At 40.0% G+C, this 24,318-nt stretch overlaps 1 protein-coding gene across 4 annotated transcripts in view; it reads right to left on the bottom strand.

Annotated features, from left to right (window-relative positions):
* Positions 1-289: 289 nt before the first annotated feature.
* LOC110487369 (uncharacterized) overlaps positions 290-24,318 on the bottom strand; it is an 84,541-nt gene continuing 60,512 nt past the window's right edge. Inside the window, exons 1-2 of one of the 4 annotated variants that reach the window (XM_021559295.3) lie at positions 5,012-5,597; positions 290-1,448 (exon numbers count right to left, since the gene is read on the bottom strand). In XM_021559295.3, coding sequence (XP_021414970.3) covers positions 421-1,448; positions 5,012-5,333 — 1,350 coding nt within the window. In that variant the 5' untranslated portion in view covers positions 5,334-5,597 and the 3' untranslated portion in view covers positions 290-420. Of the gene's footprint in view, positions 1,449-5,011; positions 23,349-24,318 lie in introns of those variants that run through there. The other 3 variants (XM_036942396.2, XM_090196073.1, XM_090196072.1) reach the window with 3 other exon arrangements.

Consider the following 24,318-nt stretch of genomic DNA (forward strand, 5'->3'; position numbering starts at 1 on the left):
ATCAAAGTAATTTAGCAATATCCAAATCATATATCAAATCAAATTCAAGGTTGGAGTGAAGAATAGCAAAATTCAATAATCTATATAATAACTTAATAGACTAGTGTCCTGTCCAGGGGAAGTACTTGTACATCAAGCTGCCTCACATTACAGAAACAGCTACAAGCCAAGGCTACTTACTTCCTTATATAATAATTTACATTTAGCAATATCCAAATCATATCATGAACAACATCAGAGGGTTTATACTTGTATACAATCAATCAAAGCTCATAATGAAAACCAAATACACATTTTAAAATATTTTATTTGATTTTAGACATAATCAAGATGAAAAAACAAAAACAGGCCTATTTTCTTGATCAGATTTTCCTTTAAACAATATGATTTAATGTGACAAACAAAAACACAAATTCTCAGTCAAAAACACAAGTCAGAACACAGTCTCTCTATTCTCTCATGTGATTTCAGGTCCTCTGACTGGGAAAATATCTTTCCACATTGAGAGCAGTGGTATGTCTTCTCTTCCTGTGTATGTATTCTTTCATGCTTATTCAGATGCCTTAACCGGTTAAATCTCTTTCCACAGTGGGAGCAGTGGTAGGTCTTATCCCCTCCTGTGTGTGTCCTCTCATGCCTTGTCAGACCCCCTAACTTGGTAAAACTTTTTCCACACAGGGAGCAGTGGTAGGGCTTATCCCCTCCTGAGTGTGTCCTCTCATGCCTAGTCAGGCCCTCTAACTTGGTAAAACTCTTTCCACACAGGGAGCATTGGTAGGGCTTTTCTAGTGGGTGTATCCTCTCATGCTGTTTCAGGTTCACTAAACCCATAAAATTGTTTCCACACTGGGAACATTGATAAGGCTTCTCTTCTGTATGTATTCCTCCATGCAATTTCATGGACTTTAACTGGGTAAATCTCTTTCCACATATGGTGCATTGGTAAGCCTTTGTTCCTGTGTGTGTCCTCTCATGCTGTTTCAAGCTCACTAAACCCCTAAAACTCTTTCCACACTGGGAACAGTGATAAGGCTTCTCTCCTGTGTGTGTCCTCTTGTGCCGATTTAGGTTCCCTAACTGGGTAAAATTCTTTCCACAGTGGGAACATTGAAAAGGATTTTCTCCCGTGTGTATTCTCTTGTGTGATTTCAGACTCCCTAACCAGGTAAAAGTCATTCCACATTTGGAGCAGTGGTAAGGCTTCTCTCCAGAGTGGATTCTCTTATGTATTAATAGGTAACCTAATTCGCTAAAACTCTTTCCACACTGGGAGCATTGGAAAGGTTTTTCTCCTGTGTGTGTCCTCTCATGCCTATGCAGGTTCCCTAACTTGGTAAAACTCTTTCCACAGTGGGAGCAGTGATGTCCTCCTTTTGCTTTGGGCGTCTCTGGGTCTGATTTCCCTGAAGGACTCTTTCCATTGTCAGAGGGAGAGTCTGGTTTCTCTCCTGTCAAAGACAAACAGATTATCTAGTTACTTAGTTGTCTACTGTGCTGTACTGTGTGGCCAAACTTGTGAAACATATACAGTGGGGCAAAAAAGTACCAATTGTGCAAGTTCTCATACTTAAAAAGATGAGGCATGTAATTTTCATCATATGTACACTTCAACTATGACAGACAAAAAGAGAAAAAATCCAGAAAATCACATTGTAGGATTTTTAATGAATTGTTTTGCAAATGATGGTGTAAAATAAGTATTTGGTCACCTACAAACAAGCAAGATTTCTGGCTCTCACAGACCTGTAACAACTTCTTTAAGAGGCTCCTCTGTCCTCCACTCGTTACCTGTATTAATGGCACCTGTTTGAACTTGTTATCAGTATAAAAGACACCTGTCCACAACCTCAAACAGTCACACTCCAAACTCCACAATGGCCAAGACCAAAGAGCTGTCAAAGGACACCAGAAACAAAATTGTAGACCTGCACCAGGCTGGGAAGACTGAATCTGCAATAGGTAAGCAGCTTGGTTTGAAGAAATCAACTGTGGGAGCAATTATTAGGAAATGGAAGACATACAGGACCACTGATAATCTCCCTTGAACTGGGGCTCCACGCAAGATCTCACCCCGTGGGGTCAAAATGATCACAAGAACGGTGAGCAAAAATTCCAGAACCACTTGGGGGGACCTAATGAATTACCTGTAGAGAGCTGGGACCAAAGTAACAAAGCCTACCATCAGTAACACACTACGCCGCCAGGGACTCAAATCCTGCAGTGCCAGACGTGTCCCCCTGCTTAAGCCAGTACATGTCCAGGCCCATCTGAAGTTTGCTAGAGAGCATTTGGCTGATCCAGAATAAGATTGGGAGAATGTTATATGGTCAGATGAAACCAAAATATAACTTTTTGGTAAAACCTCAACTCGTCGTGTTTGGAGGACAAAGAATGCTGAGTTGCATCCAAAGAACACCATACCTACTGTGAAGCATGGGGGTGGAAACATCATGCTTTGGGGCTGTTTTTCTGCAAACGGACCAGGACGACTGATCCGTGTAAAGGAAAGAATGAATGGGGCCATGTATCGTGAGATTTTGAGTGAAAACCTCCTTCCATCAGCAAGGGCATTGAAGATGAAACGTGGCTGGGTCTTTCAGCATGACAATGATCCCAAACACACCGCCCGGGCAACGAAGGAGTGGCTTCGTAAGAAGCATTTCAAGGTCCTGGAGTGGCCTAGCCAGTCTCCAGATCTCAACCCCATAGAAAATCTTTGGAGGGAGTTGAAAGTCTGTGTTGCCCAGCAACAGCCCCAAAACATCACTGCTCTAGAGGAGATCTGCATGGAGGAATGGGCCAAAATACCAGCAACAGTGTGTGAAAACCTTGTCAAATGTTTTCTTTAAGTCTTCACCTCTGTCATTGCCAACAAAGGGTATATAACAAAGTATTGAGATAAACTTTTGTTATTGACCAAATACTTATTTTTCCACCATAATTTGCAAATAAATTCATTAAAAATCCTACAATGTGATTTTCTGGATTTTTTTTCTTTCATTTTGTCTGTCATAGTTGAAGTGTACCTATGATGAAAATTACAGGCCTCATCTTTTTAAGTGGGAGAACTTGCACAATTGGTGGCTGACTAAATACTTTTTCCCCCCACTGTACATCTATGATTAGTTCAGATTTGGTTTTGTTTGGGGGAGTTTATTAAAATAATAGCCAGCGTGAAAAACAGTGGTCACCAAGGCATTCCTAGTCAATCATCAAACATTTCCGTAAAAACCCAATGTGTTTTCCGTTTGCTCCAGCAGTATTCTTAAAGTGTATGTGAATTTAGCAAATATTTTGTGAAATTTTAGTGAATTTAAAATATATATATTTTAAAATATTAGTTTGATGAGCCCGGCCTACAAGACCCAGTTTCATCTCATGAGGCTGAAAGCCCAGAGACTTGCACTTTGCCTGGGTGTGCGGTTTTGTCTGGGGGCGCTAAAATGAACATTCGATATACAATATTTTCCTTGTCCCAAAAAACGACACCGATAACCGATATTTACAATTTTAGCGGCCTTTAAGGCATTCTAGTACAGTTAAATAGTTAACACACACACTGATGCAGCGGTCTAGGCAACTGCACCTCAGTGCAAGAGGCGTCACTACAGTCCCTGGTTCGAATCCAGGCTGCATCCAGGCTGTATGATTGGGAGTCCCACAGTAGTGGTCTGTTATTGGTGTAGAGAGGACGACAAAGGAGAGGGATCCCACATGTGGATAGGAAGATACAAATTATCATTATTACTGGAAAATATTCATTTAAAATCCAGGAATTTTAAAACTTTAGCTCTCTAGGTCAAGCCAGTAGGTTACAGTAGGTTGTATCTCTCTAGGACATGCCAGTAGGTTACAGTAGGTTGTAACTCTCTAGGTCAAGCCAGTAGGTTACAGTAGGTTGTAACTCTCTAGGTCAAGCCAGTAGGTTACAGTAGGTTGTATCTCTCTAGGACATGCCAGTAGGTTACAGTAGGTTGTAACTCTCTAGGTCAAGCCAGTAGGTTACAGTAGGTTGTAACTCTCTAGGTCAAGCCAGTAGGTTACAGTAGGTTGTATCTCTCTAGGACATGCCAGTAGGTTACAGTAGGTTGTAACTCTCTAGGTCAAGCCAGTAGGTTACAGTAGGTTGTATCTCTCTAGGTCATGCCAGTAGGACACAGTAGGCTTTATCCAAGTGTAAACAATTATCAACCCAATGTGGAAAGTGTCGGATCTGGTCAACAACAAAATGAATGGCTTATTTGCTACGTGAGGTTTACTTGATCCAACAGAAGTTTTGTAATGCTTAAGTTGTTACGTAACATTTTTTTAACCTTTATTTTACTAGGCAAATCAGTCAAGAGCAAATTCTTATTTTCAATGACGGTTTAGGAACAGTGGGTTACCTGCCTTGTTCAGGGGCAGAACGACAGATTTTTTCCTTGTCAGCTCGGGGATTCGATCTTGCAACCTTTCTGTTACTGGCCCAATGGTCGAATCACTAGGCTATCTGCCACCCCACAACTCTGATAAAAACATTATAGGAGTTGCCTCCAGATCACTATGCATATTCATGCTAGTAGCTTAGCATCTCTCTCCATTGAATACAGGTGGTTGAAGTACAATAAGAACATGTATCCACCAATCCAAAGAAAGGATAGGTGGGAGCTAGACAACCCGCTTGGCCACTTTGTGGACAACGACTCCCCTTGTTAGGGCAGAGAGACATCTTGTCAGTATATCCACAATCTTTGGTGTAGCCAACCCAACTCTCGAATGGCACTATTGGGGGGCTCGGTGTGTAGTAAAACATCACCACACGAAAATCACTACGTGCCCCCCAGTCTGCGGTCAGCAGATAGACCCTTCTCAAATATATATGTTAAGTCACTTTTTGGAAACGGAACAGAGAAAACAAGAGGTAGCTTGCTCTCTACGTCGTCTGATTCTAGACTTCATACTAGGGCCCTCCGTTGAAGACGGGCCAACTCCGAATATCCAAAGTTAAAAACAAATTTAAGGCGGTACTTACTGGTGTTAATCAGTTCTCCTACCTCCTCCTCTTCATCTCTCAATGTGACAGTAATCTCCCCTTCCATCTTCACTTCAAAAACTACATCCTCCTCTTTCTCTTCCTCCTCCTCTTTCACTCTGAACGTGTCTTTCTCTTCTTTCACAGTAACGTCTTTCTCTTCTTCTTTCACAGTAACAGCCTCAACCTCTACTTCTTTTTTAACTGTGACATCCTCCTCTTCCTTCTCCTCTTTCACAACAATGTTCAGCCCCAGAGCTTCTTTCTCCATCCAGCAGACCTCCTCTTCTTTAACAGGCGGGGAGTAGTTTAGGGAGCTCATGGTCGGGGATGTTAGCTAGCTAGCTAGCTAGCATTATCGGCTAGTGCTAACTTAACCAGCCAGCTACTATAGCTGACTAATAAAAAATAACGTAATATGAAATTAAATAGGTTAACAAATAGATACGACAGAAGTGTGTCTAAAACACAGTATCTAATATACACCGAAAGCGTATAAATAGCTTGAATCTTTCGGCTATGTTGGCTTGCAAGCTACCAAGGTGGTTGACGAGCTGTTTCTGAAGAACCGTCCACTAGATTATACATCAAGCTGGCAGCGTCGCCAGAAAGACGCACATCGCCGCCTGCTGACTGGAGGGGAAACGCAGTTGAGGATCATATTTTATTTTCAGACAAAGATTATTTTTAAATCGATTTAATTAAATAATACTATTATTTTGAGACATACAAAGAATGGAATGTGTTGATTGATTTGTGTGAATAAAAAATGTTTACCAGAGCTCATTTAAGGCAGTTTTATTAAGTCAAACAACATCTAAATGAGTAGCCAGCTACTGTAGGTCTGTACTGCTCCTACAAGAAGTAACAATATATCATGTAGATGTATATAATGAACAGACTAGGTCTATATTGCTCCTACGTGGTGTAACAATACATCATGTAGATGTATATAATGAACAGACTAGGTCTATACTGCTCCTACATGGTGTAACAATACATCATGTAGATGTATATAATGAACAGACTAGGTCAATACTGCTCCTACATGGTGTAACAATACATCATGTAGATGTATATAATGAACAGACTAGGTCTATATTGCTCCAACATGGTGTAACAATACATAATATAGATGTATATAATGAACAGACTAGGTCTATATTGCTCCAACATGGTGTAACAATACATAATATAGATGTATATAATGAACAGACTAGGTCTATACTGCTCCTACATGGTGTAACAATACATCATGTAGATGTATATAATGAACAGACTAGGTCTATACTGCTCGTACATGGTGTAACAATACAGTGCCTTGCGAAAGTATTCGGCCCCCTTGAACTTTGCGACCTTTTGCCACATTTCAGGCTTAAAACATAAAGATATAAAACTGTATTTTTTTTGTGAAGAATCAACAACAAGTGGGACACAATCATGAAGTGGAACGACATTTATTGGATATTTCAAACTTTTTTAACAAATCAAAAACTGAAAAATTGGGCGTGCACAATTATTCAGCCCCTTTACTTTCAGTGCAGCAAACTCTCTCCAGAAGTTCAGTGAGGATCTCTGAATGATACAATGTTGACCTAAATGACTAATGATGATAAATACAATCCACCTGTGTGTAATCAAGTCTCCGTATAAATGCACCTGCACTGTGATAGTCTCAGAGGTCCGTCAAAAGCGCAGAGAGCATCATGAAGAACAAGGAACACACCAGGCAGGTCCGAGATACTGTTGTGAAGAAGTTTAAAGCCGGATTTGGATACAAAAAGATTTCCCAAGCTTTAAACATCCCAAGGAGCACTGTGCAAGCGATAATATTGAAATGGAAGGAGTATCAGACCACTGCAAATCTACCAAGACCTGGCCGTCCCTCTAAACTTTCAGCTCATACAAGGAGAAGACTGATCAGAGATGCAGCCAAGAGGCCCATGATCACTCTGGATGAACTGCAGAGATCTACAGCTGAGGTGGGAGACTCTGTCCATAGGACAACAATCAGTTGTATATTGCACAAATCTGGCCTTTATGGAAGAGTGGCAAGAAGAAAGCCATTTCTTAAAGATATCCATAAAAAGTGTCGTTTAAAGTTTGCCACAAGCCACCTGGGAGACACACCAAACATGTGGAAGAAGGTGCTCTGGTCAGATGAAACCAAAATTGAACTTTTTGGCAACAATGCAAAACGTTATGTTTGGCGTAAAAGCAACACAGCTGAACACACCATCCCCACTGTCAAACATGGTGGTGGCAGCATCATGGTTTGGGCCTGCTTTTCTTCAGCAGGGACAGGGAAGATGGTTAAAATTGATGGGAAGATGGATGGAGCCAAATACAGGACCATTCTGGAAGAAAACCTGATGGAGTCTGCAAAAGACCTGAGACTGGGACGGAGATTTGTCTTCCAACAAGACAATGATCCAAAACATAAAGCAAAATCTACAATGGAATGGTTCAAAAATAAACATATCCAGGTGTTAGAATGGCCAAGTCAAAGTCCAGACCTGAATCCAATCGAGAATCTGTGGAAAGAACTGAAAACTGCTGTTCACATGCTCTCCATCCAACCTCACTGAGCTCGAGCTGTTTTGCAAGGAGGAATGGGAAAAAATGTCAGTCTCTCGATGTGCAAAACTGATAGAGACATACCCCAAGCGACTTACAGCTGTAATCGCAGCAAAAGGTGGCGCTACAAAGTATTAACTTAAGGGGGCCGAATACTTTCGCAAGGCACTGTACATCATGTAGATGTATATAATGAACAGACTCGGTCAATACTGCTCCTACATGGTGTAACAATACATAATATAGATGTATATAATGAACAGACTAGGTCTATACTGCTCCGACATGGTGTAACAATACATCTTGTAGATGTATACTACCGTTCAAATGTTTGGGGTCACTTAGAAATGTCATTGTTTTTGAAAGAAAATCAACCTCCTCCTTCACATCTGACTCCTGATGATCAACCTCCTCCTTCACACTTGACTCCAGAAGATCAACCTCCTCCTTCACATCTGACTCCTGATGATCAACCTCCTCCTTCACATCTGACTCCTGATGATCAACCTCCCCCTTCACATCTGACTCCTGATGATCAACCTCCTCCTTCACATCTGACTCATGATGATCAACCTCCTCCTTCACATCTGACTCCTGATGATCAACCTCCTCCTTCACATCTGACTCCAGTGATCAATCAAGAGCGTCTTCTTTTTTGGGGAATCCTGATAGACGATGTCATACAATAGGACGTCATCACCACCACCGCCCACAAGTTAATTGTCATTCAGATTATTGTTGGGAAGAGCATTAGCAATATGTCTTGTCTGGGAACTTGTCTCGTTCAATGGATTTACAATGGCAGGTGTAAAAAATATTTTTAAAAACTCAGTCGATCTCAAACTGCAGAAAAACTTTTGGAAGTATTTAACTGCATCAATGCCAGTGATGTTTGGACAAATGATAGTCCCTTATTATACAATTATACAGCACAACGGCAGAGTTATGTCTTCAGTGTAAAACTAACAATGACTCAACAATCCTTCTGGGAATGTTATGACGTCATAAAGTTTTGGGCGGAGTTAGAAAGTTGTCTGTCAGAAGTACAATTATACAATGTAAAATTACTTTTAATCTGTCTGTCTGCATATTTCAAGACATGGCATTTGAGTGTGCAGTGAGATACCCCAGAGTTGGACAATACTTTTCTCGTCAATCATCTTAAATATTATACTTAATTAAAAGCTGGAAATCAACCAATCCTCCGTTGTTAACGCAACGGAAAGGTCAAATGCTTTTTTATCTAAAAGTTGAAAGATGGAGATGGGGCTGTGTTCTACTGGGTCTGGGCAGGTGTGATGTAGTTAATGGAGATGGGGGTGTGTTCTACTGGGTCTGGGCAGGTGTGATGTTGTTAATGGAGATGGTGGTGTGTTCTAGTGGGTCTGGGCAGGTGTGATGTAGTTAATGGAGATGGAGGTGTGTTCTAGTGGGTCTGGGCAGGTGTGATGTAGATGGAGGTGTGTTTTCGTGGGTCTGGGCAGGTGTGATGTGAACCGATCAGAATTCAGAAGAATGCGAAAGTCAGGTGTGATGTAATACGGAGGACCAGCCTATTCCCTATGATTTAAACTACAACAGAAATAACATCAAATGTAGAACTTCAAATTAAATCAATCGTTTGCACTCATGACTTGAGTGATTGAAGTAAACCAACGTTTTGAAAATACATAACGCCATCTAAACAAAAATCAAAGAATATTAGCTATATGCAGTTATCTTAGCCGGCCAGCTAACATTAGCTATTTAGCAAATTAGCTATGGTCGGCGAGCTTCAGCCCGACTATCAGAGAGAGACCAGTTAGAACCCGATTAACAAAACCTAACTAAAACATAACTGCAGATCAAAAGAGCAGAGACATACAGAATGATGTCAGGGAAAATCCCCAATATCCAAAATAGAGAGATTACAGATGTCAGTCACCTAGTGCGCTAGCAGTAATTCAAGGTTGTAAAAGTTACAAAACTCCCATAGTCTACTTCACAGAGAACATGCTGAAAGTAGGGATGGGGAAACAAAGCTTCCTGAAGCATTGACACTTTCCAGACAATTGTGTCAAAAATAGGTTCATTACTCAAGGCTTTGAGCGACACAGAATTTAGAACAGCCACATTATTATAGATGCCGTCACACACGTCGTAGTGCCTGCGCAGTGTAGCCTTTGTGTCATCTACTAAACCACTGGCCATGTTCGAGAACATCAAATCCATGCTGCATTGTGGGTAAATTATGACTGGCCGACTGATTTATAAATAATAATGAGTAGTTATTTATGATGCAAGGTGATTTGTAGGTCTGTCAGTCAGCAGTTGGCTGCAATGTCAAACAAGCCCAATACCAAACCAATCAGGTGGTTGTTTCGACGAAATGAATCTTCAGACCCCATTGATGACGTGCTGCTGATAAAGTGATACAGGCATCGGCACACTGCTTTGAAGTTTACTGCTTAGCGATTTGGACGCATGCCTCGTACCTCCGGTGTCTAATGTAACATCCCTATTGAAATGTTGACAACAAAAAAATGGAGCAAGCAAATTGATTTCCTCTGTTGTTTTGAACCTTCAGCAAGAAGGCATCAGAGCCCACCGTGCTAACGCATTCCCACTAAATAACATAACCACACAGTTCATGAAAATCATGAGGTGTGGTTAACGTTTGCAAGCTTGAGCTAGATATCGACCTAGTGTGACCTTCCTGGTCCCCCAAGTCAGTGAGTCAACACAGTAAGGAGCAAATTAATGGAGGGTTCATTTATTTCTAAAGCTGCAATGATGGGACACACACAGTATGGATGAATGATCAGTAGTGACGTGATATAAATAGCACTCCCACAGCAATTCTCCATAAATCTGCCCTACAATATACTAACAAAAAACGATTGAAATGTCTATTAAAGTCCAATAGGTCTATATTGCACCCAATGGTTCTAACGAACTTCGCCGTAAGATGGTTTTGAGAAGCCGGGCCGCGATTAACACTAGTAAGTACCGTCTTAAAAAACAGAGGCACAAACTCTGCAGAAGTTGAACTGATGTGTGGTGTTAAAGGGGAAATCTGCAATTGCTACATCCATTTTTGGACTTTTAAATAATTTATTTATAGCCAATTGATTCTTGAAGAATATAACACATGCCTCATGAGCTGAGTTCAACTGTCATACCCCAGGCCTCTCGGATGGCGCCATTATAGGATTAAGCACAGATAACTATAGGCCATTATAGGATTAAGTTGGGTCCTACAGTAGGTCTATGTTGTTGTTAGGTGAAGTTATGGGTCCTACACTAGGTCTATGTTGTTGTTAGGTGAAGTTATGGGTCCTACACTAGGTCTATGTTATTGTCATGTGAAGTTATTTGTCCTATGTTGTTCAGTGATGTTATGGGTCCGACAGTTGGTCTACGTTGTTGTTCGGTGTTGTTATAAGTCCTACAGTAGGTCTATGTTGTTGTTAGGTGAAGTTATGGGTCCTAAAGCAGGAAGGACCCATTAGGTGAAGTTATGGGTCCTACACTAGGTCTATGTTGTTGTTAGTTGAAGTTATGGGTCATACAGTAAGTCTGTGTTATTGCTAGGTGAAGTCATGGTTCCTACAGTAGGTTTATGTTGTTAGTTGAAGTTATGGGTCATACAGTAAGTCTGTGTTATTGCTAGGTGAAGTCATGGTTCCTACAGTAGGTCTATATTGTTGTTAGTTGAAGTTATGAGTCATACAGTAAGTCTGTGTTATTGCTAGGTGAAGTTATGGGTATTATAGTAGGTCTATGTTGTTAAGTGAAGTTATGGGTCCTACAGTAGGTCTATGGTGTAGTTAGGTGAAGTTATTGGTCCTACAGTAGGTCTATGTTGTTGTTAGGTGACGTTATGGGTCCTACGGTAGGTCTATGTTGTTGTTAGGTGAAGTTAGGGGTCCAACAGTAAGTCTATGTTGTTGTTAGGTGAAGTTAGGGGTCCAACAGTAAGTCTATGTTGTTGTTAGGTGATAGGTCCTACAGTAGGTCTATGCTGTTGTTTGATGAAGTTATGGGTCCTAGAGTAGGTTTATGTTGTTGTTAGGTGATGTTATAGGTCCTACAGTAGGTCTATATTGTTGTTAGGTGAACTTATGGGTCGTACAGTAGGTCTATGTTGTTGTTAGGTGAAGTTATGGGTCCTACACTAGGTCTATGTTATTGTCATGTGAAGTTATTTGTCCTATGTTGTTCGGTGATGTTATGGGTCCGACAGTTGGTCTACGTTGTTGTTAGGGGAAGTTATGGGTCCTACAATAGGTCTAAGTTGTTGTTAGGGGAAGTTATGGGTCCTAAAGTAGGTAGAGCCCAGTAGGGAGGACCCATTAGGTGAAGTTATGGGTCCTACAGTAGGTTTATGTTGTTAGTTGAAGTTATGGGTCATACAGTAAGTCTGTGTTATTGCTAGGTGAAGTCATGGTTCCTACAGTAGGTCTATATTGTTGTTAGTTGAAGTTATGGGTCATACAGTAAGTCTGTGTTATTGCTAGGTGAAGCCATGGTTCCTACAGTAGGTTTATGTTGTTAGTTGAAGTTATGGGTCATACAGTAAGTCTGTGTTATTGCTAGGTGAAGTCATGGTTCCTACAGTAGGTCTATATTGTTGTTAGTTGAAGTTATGAGTCATACAGTAAGTCTGTGTTATTGCTAGGTGAAGTTATGGGTATTATAGTAGGTCTATGTTGTTAAGTGAAGTTATGGGTCCTACAGTAGGTCTATGGTGTAGTTAGGTGAAGTTATTGGTCCTACAGTAGGTCTATGTTGTTGTTAGGTGATGTTATGGGTCCTACAGTAAGTCTGTGTTGTTGTTAGGTGAAGTAATGGTCATACAATAGGTCTATATTGTTGTTCGGTTAAGTTATGGGTCCTACAGTAGGTCTATGTTGTTGTTAGGTGAAGGTTGTGGTCCTACAGTAGGTCTATGTTGTTGTTAGGTGAAGTTATGGGTCCTACAGTAGGTCTATGTTGTTGTTAGGTGAAGTTATGGGTCCTAGTGTAGGTTTATTTTGTTAGTTGAAGTTATGGGTCATACAGTAATTCTGTGTTATTGCTAGGTGAAGTTATGGGTCCTGTGTTATTGCTAGTTGAACCAGGCTATGAACCAGGCTATGAGGGGTGACCAGTCCTCTTCTGGCTGTGCCGGGTGAAGATTATAACAGAACATGGCCAAGATGTTCAAATGTTCATAAATGACCAGCATGGTCAAATAATAATAATCACAGTAGTTGTCGAGGGTGCAACAGGTCAGCACCTCAGGAGTAAATGTCAGTGGGCTTTTCATAGCTGATCATTTAGAGTATCTCTACCGCTCCTGCTGTCTCTAGAGAGTTGAAAACAGCAGGTCTGAGACAGTTTGCACGTCCGGTTAACAGGTCTGGGTTCCATAGCCGCAGGCAGAACAGTTGAAACTGGAGCAGCAGCACGGCCAGGTGGACTGGGAACAGCAAGGAGTCATCATGCCAGGTGGTCCTGAGGCATGGTCCTAGGGCTCAGGTCCTCCGAGAGAAAGAAAGATAGAATTGGAGAGAGCATACTTAAATTCACACAGGCCACCGGATAAGACAGTATAAATACTCCAGATATAACAGACTGATCCTAGCCCCCTGACACATAAACTACTGCAGCATAAATACTGGAGGCTGAAACAGGAGGGGGGGGGGGGGGGGGGGGGGGGGGGGGTCAGGAGACACTGTGGCCCCATCCGATGATACCCCCGGACAGGGCCAAACAGGAAGGATATAACCCCACCCACTTTGCCAAAACACAGCCCCCACACCACTAGAGGGATATCTTCAACCTCCAACTTACCATCCTGAGACAAGGCCAAGAATAACCACAACAGTGACTCAACCCACTCAAATGAGGCACCCCTCCTAGGGACGGCATGAAAGAGCACCAGTAAGCCAGTGACTCAGCCCCTGTAATAGGGTTAGAGGCAGAGAATTCTAGTGGAGAGAGGAGATCCGGCCAGGCAGAGACAGCAAGGGCGGTTCGTTGCTCCAGTGCCTTTCCGTTCACCTTCACACTCCTGGGCCAGACTACACTGAACCATAGGACCTACTGAAGAGATGAGTCTTCAATAAAGACTTAAAGGTTTATATCGAGTCTGCGTCTCTCACATGGGTAGGCAGACCATTCCATAAAAATTGAGCTCTATAGGAGAAAGCTCTGCCTCCAGCTGTTTGCTTAACAATTTAGGGACAATTACGAGGCCTGCGTCTTGTCACCGTAGCGTACGTGTAGGTTTGTATGGCAGGGCCAAATCAGTAAGATAGGTAGGAGAAAGCCCATGTAATTCTTTGAAGGGTAGCAGTAAAACCTTGAAATCAGCCCTTGCCTTAAAAGGAAGCCAGTGTAGAGAGGGTAGCACTGGAGTAATATGATCACATTTTTGGGTTCTAGTCAAGATTCTAGCAGCCGTATTTAGCACTAACTGAAGTTTATTTAGTGCTTTATCCTTGTAGCCGGAAAGTAGAGCATTGCAGTAGTCTAACCTAGAAGTGACAAAAGCATGGATACTTTTTTCTGTAGCATTTTTGGACAGAACATTTCAGAAATGTTACGTAGATTAAAAAAAGCTGTCCTTGAAACAGTCTTGATATGTTCGTCAAAAGAGAGATCAGGGTCCAGAGTAACGCCGAGGTCCTTCTGTCACAGGAATTTTGCTATCTCAATGGTTGAACTCAACTATCACTCAAGCTTTGACTTAGGTTCTAAGGCTCTGGTTAAGGAAGAATTAGACAAAGTCTCAGTCTGCAATAGATCAGTCCTTTATTCAGACAGCTCTCTGAAAATCATACAATGCACATAGCCTTTTATACCTCACATTTGGTTATCCATGACACTTTATAAATGCCCCTTATCTTCTCTAACTCTGTCACAATGTTCTACTTTGATAGGTCCTTCTGTCTAACCGGGTTCCTCTATCTTCATGTCTGCAACTGACAAGTCTAGCTCAAAACAGGAAACCTCTGGTTTCACAGCGCCTGGCTTACTTCCCTTCTCGGAGCTCAGTCTCGCCTATTTCTTCAGAGAAATAGATCAACTTGTTTCCTACAAACCCTCACAGACGTGTTCCCTCCTAACCGTTAATATTTCTCTAACCTACTTTAAGACGCACTTAAATTACCAATGTTGAATGTTCCCTTCTATTATTCAACATTAACTCAATAAATTAATGCTATTTACAAGTCTTTTCCAACACACACATCATCATCAGATTATAGTCTTATGATCTTAACACGTCGTACAGTTCTACAGTTTTCAGGGTGGAATACTTTAGTCATTACTTTAAACATATAAATTATTGTATCAACAGTAGATATATGTTGTTGGGTGAAGTTATGGGTCCTACAGTTGGCTTATGTTGTTAGGTGAAGTTATGGGTCCTACAGTAGGTCTATGTTGTTGTTTTATGAAGTTACGGTTCTTACAGTAGGTCTATGTTGTTGTTAGGCAGAACAGTTGAAACTGGAGCAGCAGCACAGCCAGGTGGACTGGGGACAGCAAGGAGTCATCATGTCAGGTAGTCCTGAGGCATGGTCCTAGGGCTCAGGTCCTCCGAGAGAGAGAAAGAAAGAGAGAATTAGAGAGAGCACACTTAAATTCACACAGGACACCGAATAGGACAGGAGAAGTACTCCAGATATAACAAACTGACCCTAGCCCCCCCGACACATAAACTACTGCAGCATAAATACTGGAGGCTGAGACAGGAGGGGTTCTAGAAGCTAGTGAGTTTTAGGATTCTATAGAAAGAAAAAGGAGAAAAAAATAAAACGATTTGTATATTCATATTTGGAAATACGTGTGTTTCTTGTTTTCAATTGTTGCCAGCCAGTAGACACCATGTTTATATTTTAGAAGGTGAAGCAGTGTAATTGATAATAATGTGAAATTGAAGTTTTCTGTTGGTGGTGAGCAAACCTGTCCATCCATATAGGATATATTTGTCTTAAAGGGGAACGTTTTACAGGCTTTGGTTTTTCCATTTATGTTTTGAGGTTGGATTTTAGCACGTCTAGCTCGTCAATGCGTATAGCTCGTCAGCGTGTATAGCTCATTAGCGTATACGCTCGTTAGTCAATGTGTTACACCTGTGCTGGCTTGTCCATCATGTTGTTAATATTTTAATCAATGGATTTTCCTTAGAGTGCTCATTAGTCTTTCAGATGTTAATCTTCTGTTTGTTATCCTCTTATGTTTGTTGTGTGTTAAATATTTCAGTTTATTTTCATTGTTTTTTATTTTTGTAAATTCATGTGAAGCCATTGTGTTGCATCCATGTCTGAAATGTGCTGTATAAATAAAGCTTGATTTGAACATATTGCAAAACAAATGAACCCAATGACTGACATTCAAAATACTTAATCATTTATTTAACCTTTAACTAGGCAAGTCAGTTAAGAACAAATTCTTAATTACAATGATTGCCTACCAGGGGCAGAACAACATTTTTACCTTGTCAGCTCTAACCACTAGGCTACCTGCCACCCTCTTGCATAACCAACGAGCACATATTTTAGTCCATCTTAGTATGAAAAACAGTATCAATTCAGTATATCTTCCACTATGTCAAAACAGTATCACTTTTCAACCAACCCAGTGCATTTGTTGAAACTGAAAAGTTTTTAAATCAACAATATGTCAAAGGATTCAACAACTGTAAACTGAAACAAACACTTGGATCAAACATATCAATACCACTGGACATTAGGTTTCATTCCGACCCTGCAGGGCTTAGATTAAGCCAGTACTAGTTAAACTAGGACATTTAAGTAGCTTTCCTGAACGTGGCTTAAATTAGGCAAAGTTAGTCGGAGACTGGAGAAGGTAAGTAAGCCCAAATGAGAACACCTGGGTTAATCCTGATTAGGTTCAGTATGAACACCTGGGTTAATCCTGATTAAGGTCAGTATGAACACCTGGGTTAATCCTGATTGGGTTCGGTATGAACACCTGGGTTAATCCTGATTAGGTTCAGTATGAACACCTGCTGTTGGTCTAATGGTGCCCATTAAAACCCGGAATAGAAATACCAATACTGGTGTGAATACTGAGAAGAAACAATGGCAAAAAATAATTTGTTTGTGTGAAAAAACGCTACCAAAACAAATGTTGTTAAAACATCCAGTTATTGAATGTAAAACCACACTGCTGCTACTGAGCAGTAGAACAAGCGGGTTGGGCTGCAATTAGCTGTGAATTCAATGGAAATGTGACCACAAGAAGAGTACAACAACTTTAGGTGAGATATCTGTATTATTATCAGTATTTCACATTTCTCATATTCATGTTTTTTTGACATCACTTCTATTATTAAATTATATCTGCCTTTTATAGACTCTGTGGAAGAACCTTAAACTGACTTTAAAACGAGAAAGCAGAGATCAGAAAAGATCGATAAATTGGTTACTTCTATTGGTAAATATATTCCACTGTCTGTGTCTTTATTCTTCTTCATTCTAAGGACCATATGAGTTTATTTGTTTTTCTAACCGTGTTCTTTTTCCAGAGGAAGGAATGTTACTATGTAGTGAACAGGTTGTAAGAGCCAGTACACAGTGAGGGTGGAATGTGAACAGGTTGTAAGAGCCAGTACACAGTGAGGGTGGAATGTGAACAGGTTGTAAGAGCCAGTACACAGTGAGGGTGGAATGTGAACAGGTTGTAAGAGCCAGTACACAGTGTGTAATGTGAACAGGTTGTAAGAGCCAGTACACAGTGAGGGTGTAATGTGAACAGGTTGTAAGAGCCAGTACACAGTGAGTGTGTTCCCTCCACATCTGCTATAACATCCCTGAGAGAAGATGCTGCCACCACCTTTCAGCAGAGAACAAAGAAGATGACAATGCATGAAACATTAACCAGATAATTTCATGAGAATAAAATGAAATATCTGAAGAACATGAAATGAGAATTGGACAGGTTGAATTGGATATGAAGTTGGAAGAGAGAGTTATGATCCAACAAAGAGACAGTAATGAGACAATAGTGTTGACCAGCCATGGTGAACAATATATGTTAAAAATAATTGTTTTGTCATTTGGATATTCATGAGTGAGAGTATTTTAATCACCACAAACTACATTTTAAACCAGCCTTGGTTTAGTCACTCATTTATTTTTGTTGCACACTATTTGAAATTTTAACAAACATTATCAAAGCAAAATTAAGCCATAATGAATAAATTCCATATTTAAATGCATCGATGAGATGCAGTTGAAGTGCTGCAGTGTGAAGCAACTCCATGTGCAATCCTCGTTGGTCATTGCCTGCCTCAGTCATGAGCATAACTACCTCAGTCATGGGTACATCTGCTTGATGCTGATCATGGGAGGATCAGAACAGCCATGCTGCTTCAGGTTGTGCATGCAGCACAGTTGTAGCAAGTTGCAGCATCTTATTGGCTTGAAACGAAGTGTTTTGCGAAAACACTGGAATCTATTTTTCCATACTCCAAACATACGCTGGACCATCCCTCTCGTGTGGATATGAGCTCTGTTGTATCTTTACTGCTCAGCTGTTGTGGGATTTATGTCTGGAGTGAATAAAAAGTTACTCTGATCATTTTACTATGTAGTAACTATTAGTAGACCATATTACCATGTAGTAACTATTAGTAGACCATATTACTATGTAGTAACTATTAGACCATATTACTATGTAGTAACTATTAGTAGACCACATTACTATGTAGTAACTGTTAGACCATATTACTATGTAGTAACTATTAGTAGACCACATTACTATGTAGTAACTATTAGTAGACCATATTACTATGTAGTAACTGTTAGACCATATTACTATGTAGTAACTATTAGTAGACCACATTACTATGTAGTAACTTTGTAGTAACTGTTAGAACATATTACTATGTAGTAACTATTAGTAGACCATATTACTATGTAGTAACTATTAGTAGACCATGTTACTTTGTAGTAACTATTAGTAGACCATATTACTATATAGTAACTTTGTAGTAACTGTTAGAACATATTACTATGTAGTAACTATTAGTAGACCATATTACTATGTAGTAACTATTAGTAGACCATGTTACTTTGTAGTAACTGTTAGACCATATTACTATGTAGTAACTATTAGTAGACCACATTACTATGTAGTAACTTTGTAGTAACTGTTAGAACATATTACTATGTAGTAACTATTAGTAGACCATATGACTACGTAGTAACTATTAGTAGACCACATTACTATGTAGTAACTGTTAGACCATATTACTATGTGGTAACTATTAGTAGACCACATTACTATGTAGTAACTATTAGTAGACCATATTACTATGTAGTAACTATTAGTAGACCACATTACTATGTAGTAACTATGTAGTAACTGTTAGACCATATTGCTATGTAGTAACTATTAGACCATATTACTATGTAGTAACTATTAATAGACCATATTACTATGTAGTAACTATTAGTAGACCATATTACTATGTAGTAACTATTAGTAGACCATATTACTATGTAGTAACTATTAGTAGACCATGTTACTATGTAGTAACTGTTAGACCATATTACTATGTAGTAACTATTAGTAGACCACATTACTATGTAGTAACTATGTAGTAACTGTTAGACCATATTACTGTGTAGTAACTATTGGTAGAACATGTTAGTAGACCATGTTACTAAGTAGTAACTATTAGTAAACCATGTTTCTCACCCTAATATCCACTGTCACCAAGTAGTTGTCCACTATGTTGTCCTCTCTGAAACTAAGACAAATGAAGAGTTGAGGGAAATCATTAAATCGTGAGTTGCACCTTTCCAACGGGCAACAGTGTTTGAACTCTAAATGAGGAGTGCATCCACCCTGAACATTGATGGAAAACCAGTTGTTATGGTTATGGTACTCCTCAGCATCAGGAGTTGATGGTAAACCAGTTGTTATGGTTACGGTACTTCTCAGCATCAGGAGTTGATGTGTAAACCAGTTGTTATGGTTACGGTACTCCTCAGCATCAGGTGTTGATGGACACTTGATGGGAACATGACATCCATCTAACCAGCCAATCACTCCTGGGAAGTGCCCATATTCATAGAATTGAACTTTATAGTTGGCTTGACCAGCTGCATCAGAATCTTGATGTAAAGACTCCTCAGTTCACAAATGGCCCTGCAGACTTTGTGCACAATTAAACACACATTTGCTTCACTGGCACCACACAAATCACCAGTTCACAATGAAAGATTCCAGATGCCAAAAACCTCAAAGTGATCAGAACTTGGAGAGAATTGGGTGAAGGCCCACCACCGGGGGTGGTGTTTACCACTCCACCACATCTTCAGCAGGCTTAAACTGTTTTTCATATTAAGATGGACCAAGAAATGTGTTGCTTTTACACATATTTGTTCATTGGTTTGGCAAGAGTCTTGATTTGTCAATGAGTTCATTTGTTTGTTCAAATAAAATCAAGCTTTATTTATACAGCACATTTCAGACATGGATGGAACGTGATGGCTTCACATGAAAGAAACAATATTTAGTACATAACATACATGAGGATATAAAACAAGACTAACAACTGGAAGTCTAATGAGCATTCTAAGGGAATGCCATTGATTAAAATATAAAAAATTGGATGCAACATCCAACCCAAAAGATACTTTTGTTTTACTACATTGTTTGTTATTACGTTCCCCAGCAGGAAAACCAGAAATGTCACTTAAATAGAAGAGGGAACTAACAAAGAGTCACTGACAGCAACCATGACACCCACTAAATCTGCCCAAGAAGAGGCAAACAGAAGAAAAACCCACAACAAACTTAAAGACAGGAAGCAAACCAAAAAGGTGGCTCAACTAAAAGGTGTTGACTCTCCACATTTATCAAGACAACTGGAGCACTGGGCCAGACACTCTTAAATAGAACCTGGACCAGCTCAGGTGAAACACCTTCCCACTAACGAGATGGACAAGCCAGCACAGGTGTAACACATACTGACTAACGAGGTGACACCAATCAGTGAGTCCTACGTGCTAACGAGCTATACGTGCTAACGAGCTATACGTGCTAACGAGCTATACGTGCTAACGAGCTATACGTGCTAACGAGCTATACGTGCTAACGAGCTATACGTGCTAACGAGCTATACGTGCTAACGAGCTATACGTGCTAAAGTCCAACCTCAAAGCATAAATTGAAAAACCAAAGCCTGTAACACCTTCCCCCTTAAGAAAACAAATATATCCTATATTTTTGTTGGACAAGTTTGCTTACCACCAACAGAAAAAAACTTCAATTTCACATGATAATCAACTACAATGCTTCACCTTCACCAATATAAACATGGTGTCTACTGGCTGTCAACAATTAAGAAAAAACACGTATTTCTAAATATTAATATACAATCGTATTATTTTTTCTCCTTTTTCTTTCTATAGAATCCTAAAACTCTTTAGCTTCTAGAACTCCTCTTCCTAAAACTCACTCGTTTCTAGAACTCTCCTTAATATCCGTACTATCTCGTCCCCTTGGAACGAGCCCAAACAAAACTCATCTCCAATACAGAAAAATGTGCAGTCAATACCACGGACATGTCTGATTTCAAGAGGAAACTCCTGCAATATCCGTAGTAACTTTCCACCTCACTGCAGAGCTTCTTTCTCTTTTCAGGGTTCAGTAGATAGGCATGTTGTTGGATCGGGGCCCAGTCCCCAATGTCATGCTCTAGTAAATTTGGGTTGGCACATCCGAGAATGAACCCTGATATTATAAAAGCAGGGCAACAATGTCAATATAATTGTACCCAAAAATGGTCAGTTGATTGCATAAATAATTATTAAATTGTAAATATTAAATATCAAAACCAAATGTACACCCCTTTGTTAATATTTATTGACAATAATTAACTGAATGGGGAAGCATGAAATAATAAAACATGTATCTTTTGTCAGGCTGGATGTTTGAAATATGAGGTGATTTGAGACATGCTTCTTCAGTAGTGGAATAAAGACAATTAGCATTTGAATGTTGTCACGAAATGCTGGAGTGATGTAGGATTGTTAAGAAAATTGATTATAGACCAATTTATTATATTGCGTCCATGTGTATAGGCTGCAAGTACATTGAAACTAAATCACTGATATCGATTAGGGGGCAAATCAGATTGTACGTGCTGTTGAAACTAACACAACAACAAAAACATGGAAATGGGAGATATATTTTACCACCCTGGTTAGAGGACAACCTGGAGAAGACAGTCAGCTACATTTAGAGTTTATGGGTCCCCAACACTAAGAGAAACACAACATGTATTTGTCATCACTCATATTGCGCAAGAGAGGGGGGACATCATGTTAAAATTAACAGCTCAGAAACCACACAGAATCTGTGAATAATGTGTACATCACTGGTTAGAGGACAATTTCTAGAAAAGAGCTTGCTACATTTAAGTGCTGCATTTTGATTCAAGTGGGTCACTAACGTGGTAAGTATAACACAACTCTTTTTGTTACTCACTTTGTTAAATCATATAAATAGTACTCATTCATTTCAGAGCCTGGATTTTCCCCCTGAGGTTAATAGCCATATCATGTTGAAATCAAGTGAACAGGGGGCAAACATTTAGGGTTCTACATTGTGACATCATTAAAATACTCCTACTACAATGTTAAAACATTCTACATTGTGACATTATTTCATTGATATCATGAAACAACTCGTTCATGTATGTATTGTCTGATGTTTTATCAGAGATCTTTTATCAGAGTATCTCTTCCCACATTGATCACAGCCATGAGGTTTCTCTCCTGTGTGTGTTCTCAGATGTACTATCAGAGTGTTTGGCTGAGTAAAACTCTTCCCACATTGATTACAGCTATAAGATTGCTCTGTGTGTGTTCGCTGATGTGTAGTCAGATAGTTAGATGCAACAAACCTCTTCCCACATTGATCACAGCCATAAGGTTTCTCTCCGGTGTGTGCTCTTTGGTGCACTATCAGGCTGCCTGACTGAGTAAAACTCTTCCCACATTGATCACAGCCATAAGGTTTCTCTCCAGTGTGTATTCTCTGGTGTGATTTCAGGCTGCCGGACTGAGTAAAACTCTTCCCACATTGATCACAGCCATAAGGTTTATCTCCTGTGTGTGTTCTCTGGTGCACTAGCAGGTTGCCTGACTGAGCAAAACTCTTCCCACATTGATCACAGCTATAAGATTTCTCTCCAGTGTGAATTCTCAGGTGTCCTTGTAGTGAATTTAACCTTGAGTAATGTTTCCCACAGTAAGAGCAGCGGAAATTTTTCTCTCCTGTGTGAATTCTTTGGTGTACTTTTAGTGAATCTAATCTTGAGAAACTTTTCCCACAGTCAGAGCAGTGGTTAGATTTCTCTCCTGTGTGTGTTCTCTGGTGCACTACCAGACAGCCTGACTGAGTAAAACTCTTCCCACATTGATCACAGCTATAAGGTTTCTCTCCTGTGTGAATTCTCTGGTGTACTTTTAGTGAATCTGAACATGAGTAACTCTTCCCACAGTAAAAACAGTGGTGAGATTTCTCTCCTGTGTGTACTCGCTGGTGTATTTTAAGTTCTGATGAAGATTTGCAACATTTCCCACAGTCAGAGCAGCAGTGAGATTTATTTTCTGTGGGTTTCTGCTGGTGTTTCTTGAGGTGTTCTGATGTGGAGAGACTCTTTTCTGCCTCGTCAGCATCATGATGTTGTTGAGGCTCCCGAGAAGATCCACGATTGTCTCGTCTCTCTCCTGTGTGAACGACAAAGTCAGACAGATGGTTAAAGGCCCAAAACAGCAGAAATACACTGTAAAAGGGGTTGCCAACAGCGATGCCATTTTGTACAACAATTGACGTCTGTAATGAATGTTAAAATTATTTGACAATCGTCTTAAAATGAGAAAGAAAAGTCATATTTTGTCTTAAGACAGTCAAGTGAGAAAGTCCTATTTTGTCTTATTTTCACATTAGTAGTAACATCGATGATTGTAGGCTAGAAGAAAGTTATTACAGTTGCTGAACCCCTAAGCAGTGTGCCAGAAGACTTTTGGTCTCCAATATAGGCCCCTTTCTGTGTTTAATAAAATTGCGGTACTAGGGCGATACGCACACAATCTGATTGCAGAAAAAATGGTGAGTGAAGATTTTAGTTTTTCACAATGTATTCTGAATATTACAGCACACTATCAGTGCAAGATCAGGAGTGCTACTCAAGGAAACTCACATTAACTTCTTTGGGATAGGGGGCAGTATTTTCACGTCCGGATGAAAAGCGCGCCCAGAGTAAACTGCCTGCTACTCAGGCCCAGAAGCTAGGATATGCATATTATTAGTTGATTCGGATAGAAAATACTTTGAAGTTTCTAAAACTGTTTGAATGATGTCTGTGAGTATAACAGAACTCATATGGCAGGCGGAAACCTGAGAAAAATCCAATCAGCAAGTGGGAAATCTGGGGTTTGTAGTTTTTCAAGTGATTGCATATCCAATATCCAGTGTAAATGGGGTCAGATTGCACTTCCTATGGCTTCCACTAGATGTCTACAGTCTTTAGAAAGATGCTTCAGGCTTCTATTGTGAAAGGGGAGAGAATAAGACCACTCAGAGTTAGGGGCTCAGCTGAAAGCCATGAGTCGTTTATCGCTCGAGCTCCGTTGCCTTTCCTTTCTAATGACAACGGAATTGTCTGGTTGGAATATTATTGAAGATTTATGATTTAAAAAATCCTAGAGATT

The sequence above is a fragment of the Oncorhynchus mykiss genome, chromosome 13, assembly GCF_057628025.1.
Source record: "Oncorhynchus mykiss isolate SJ-2025 chromosome 13, ASM5762802v1, whole genome shotgun sequence".
In the NCBI taxonomy this organism is placed as follows: domain Eukaryota; kingdom Metazoa; phylum Chordata; class Actinopteri; order Salmoniformes; family Salmonidae; genus Oncorhynchus; species Oncorhynchus mykiss.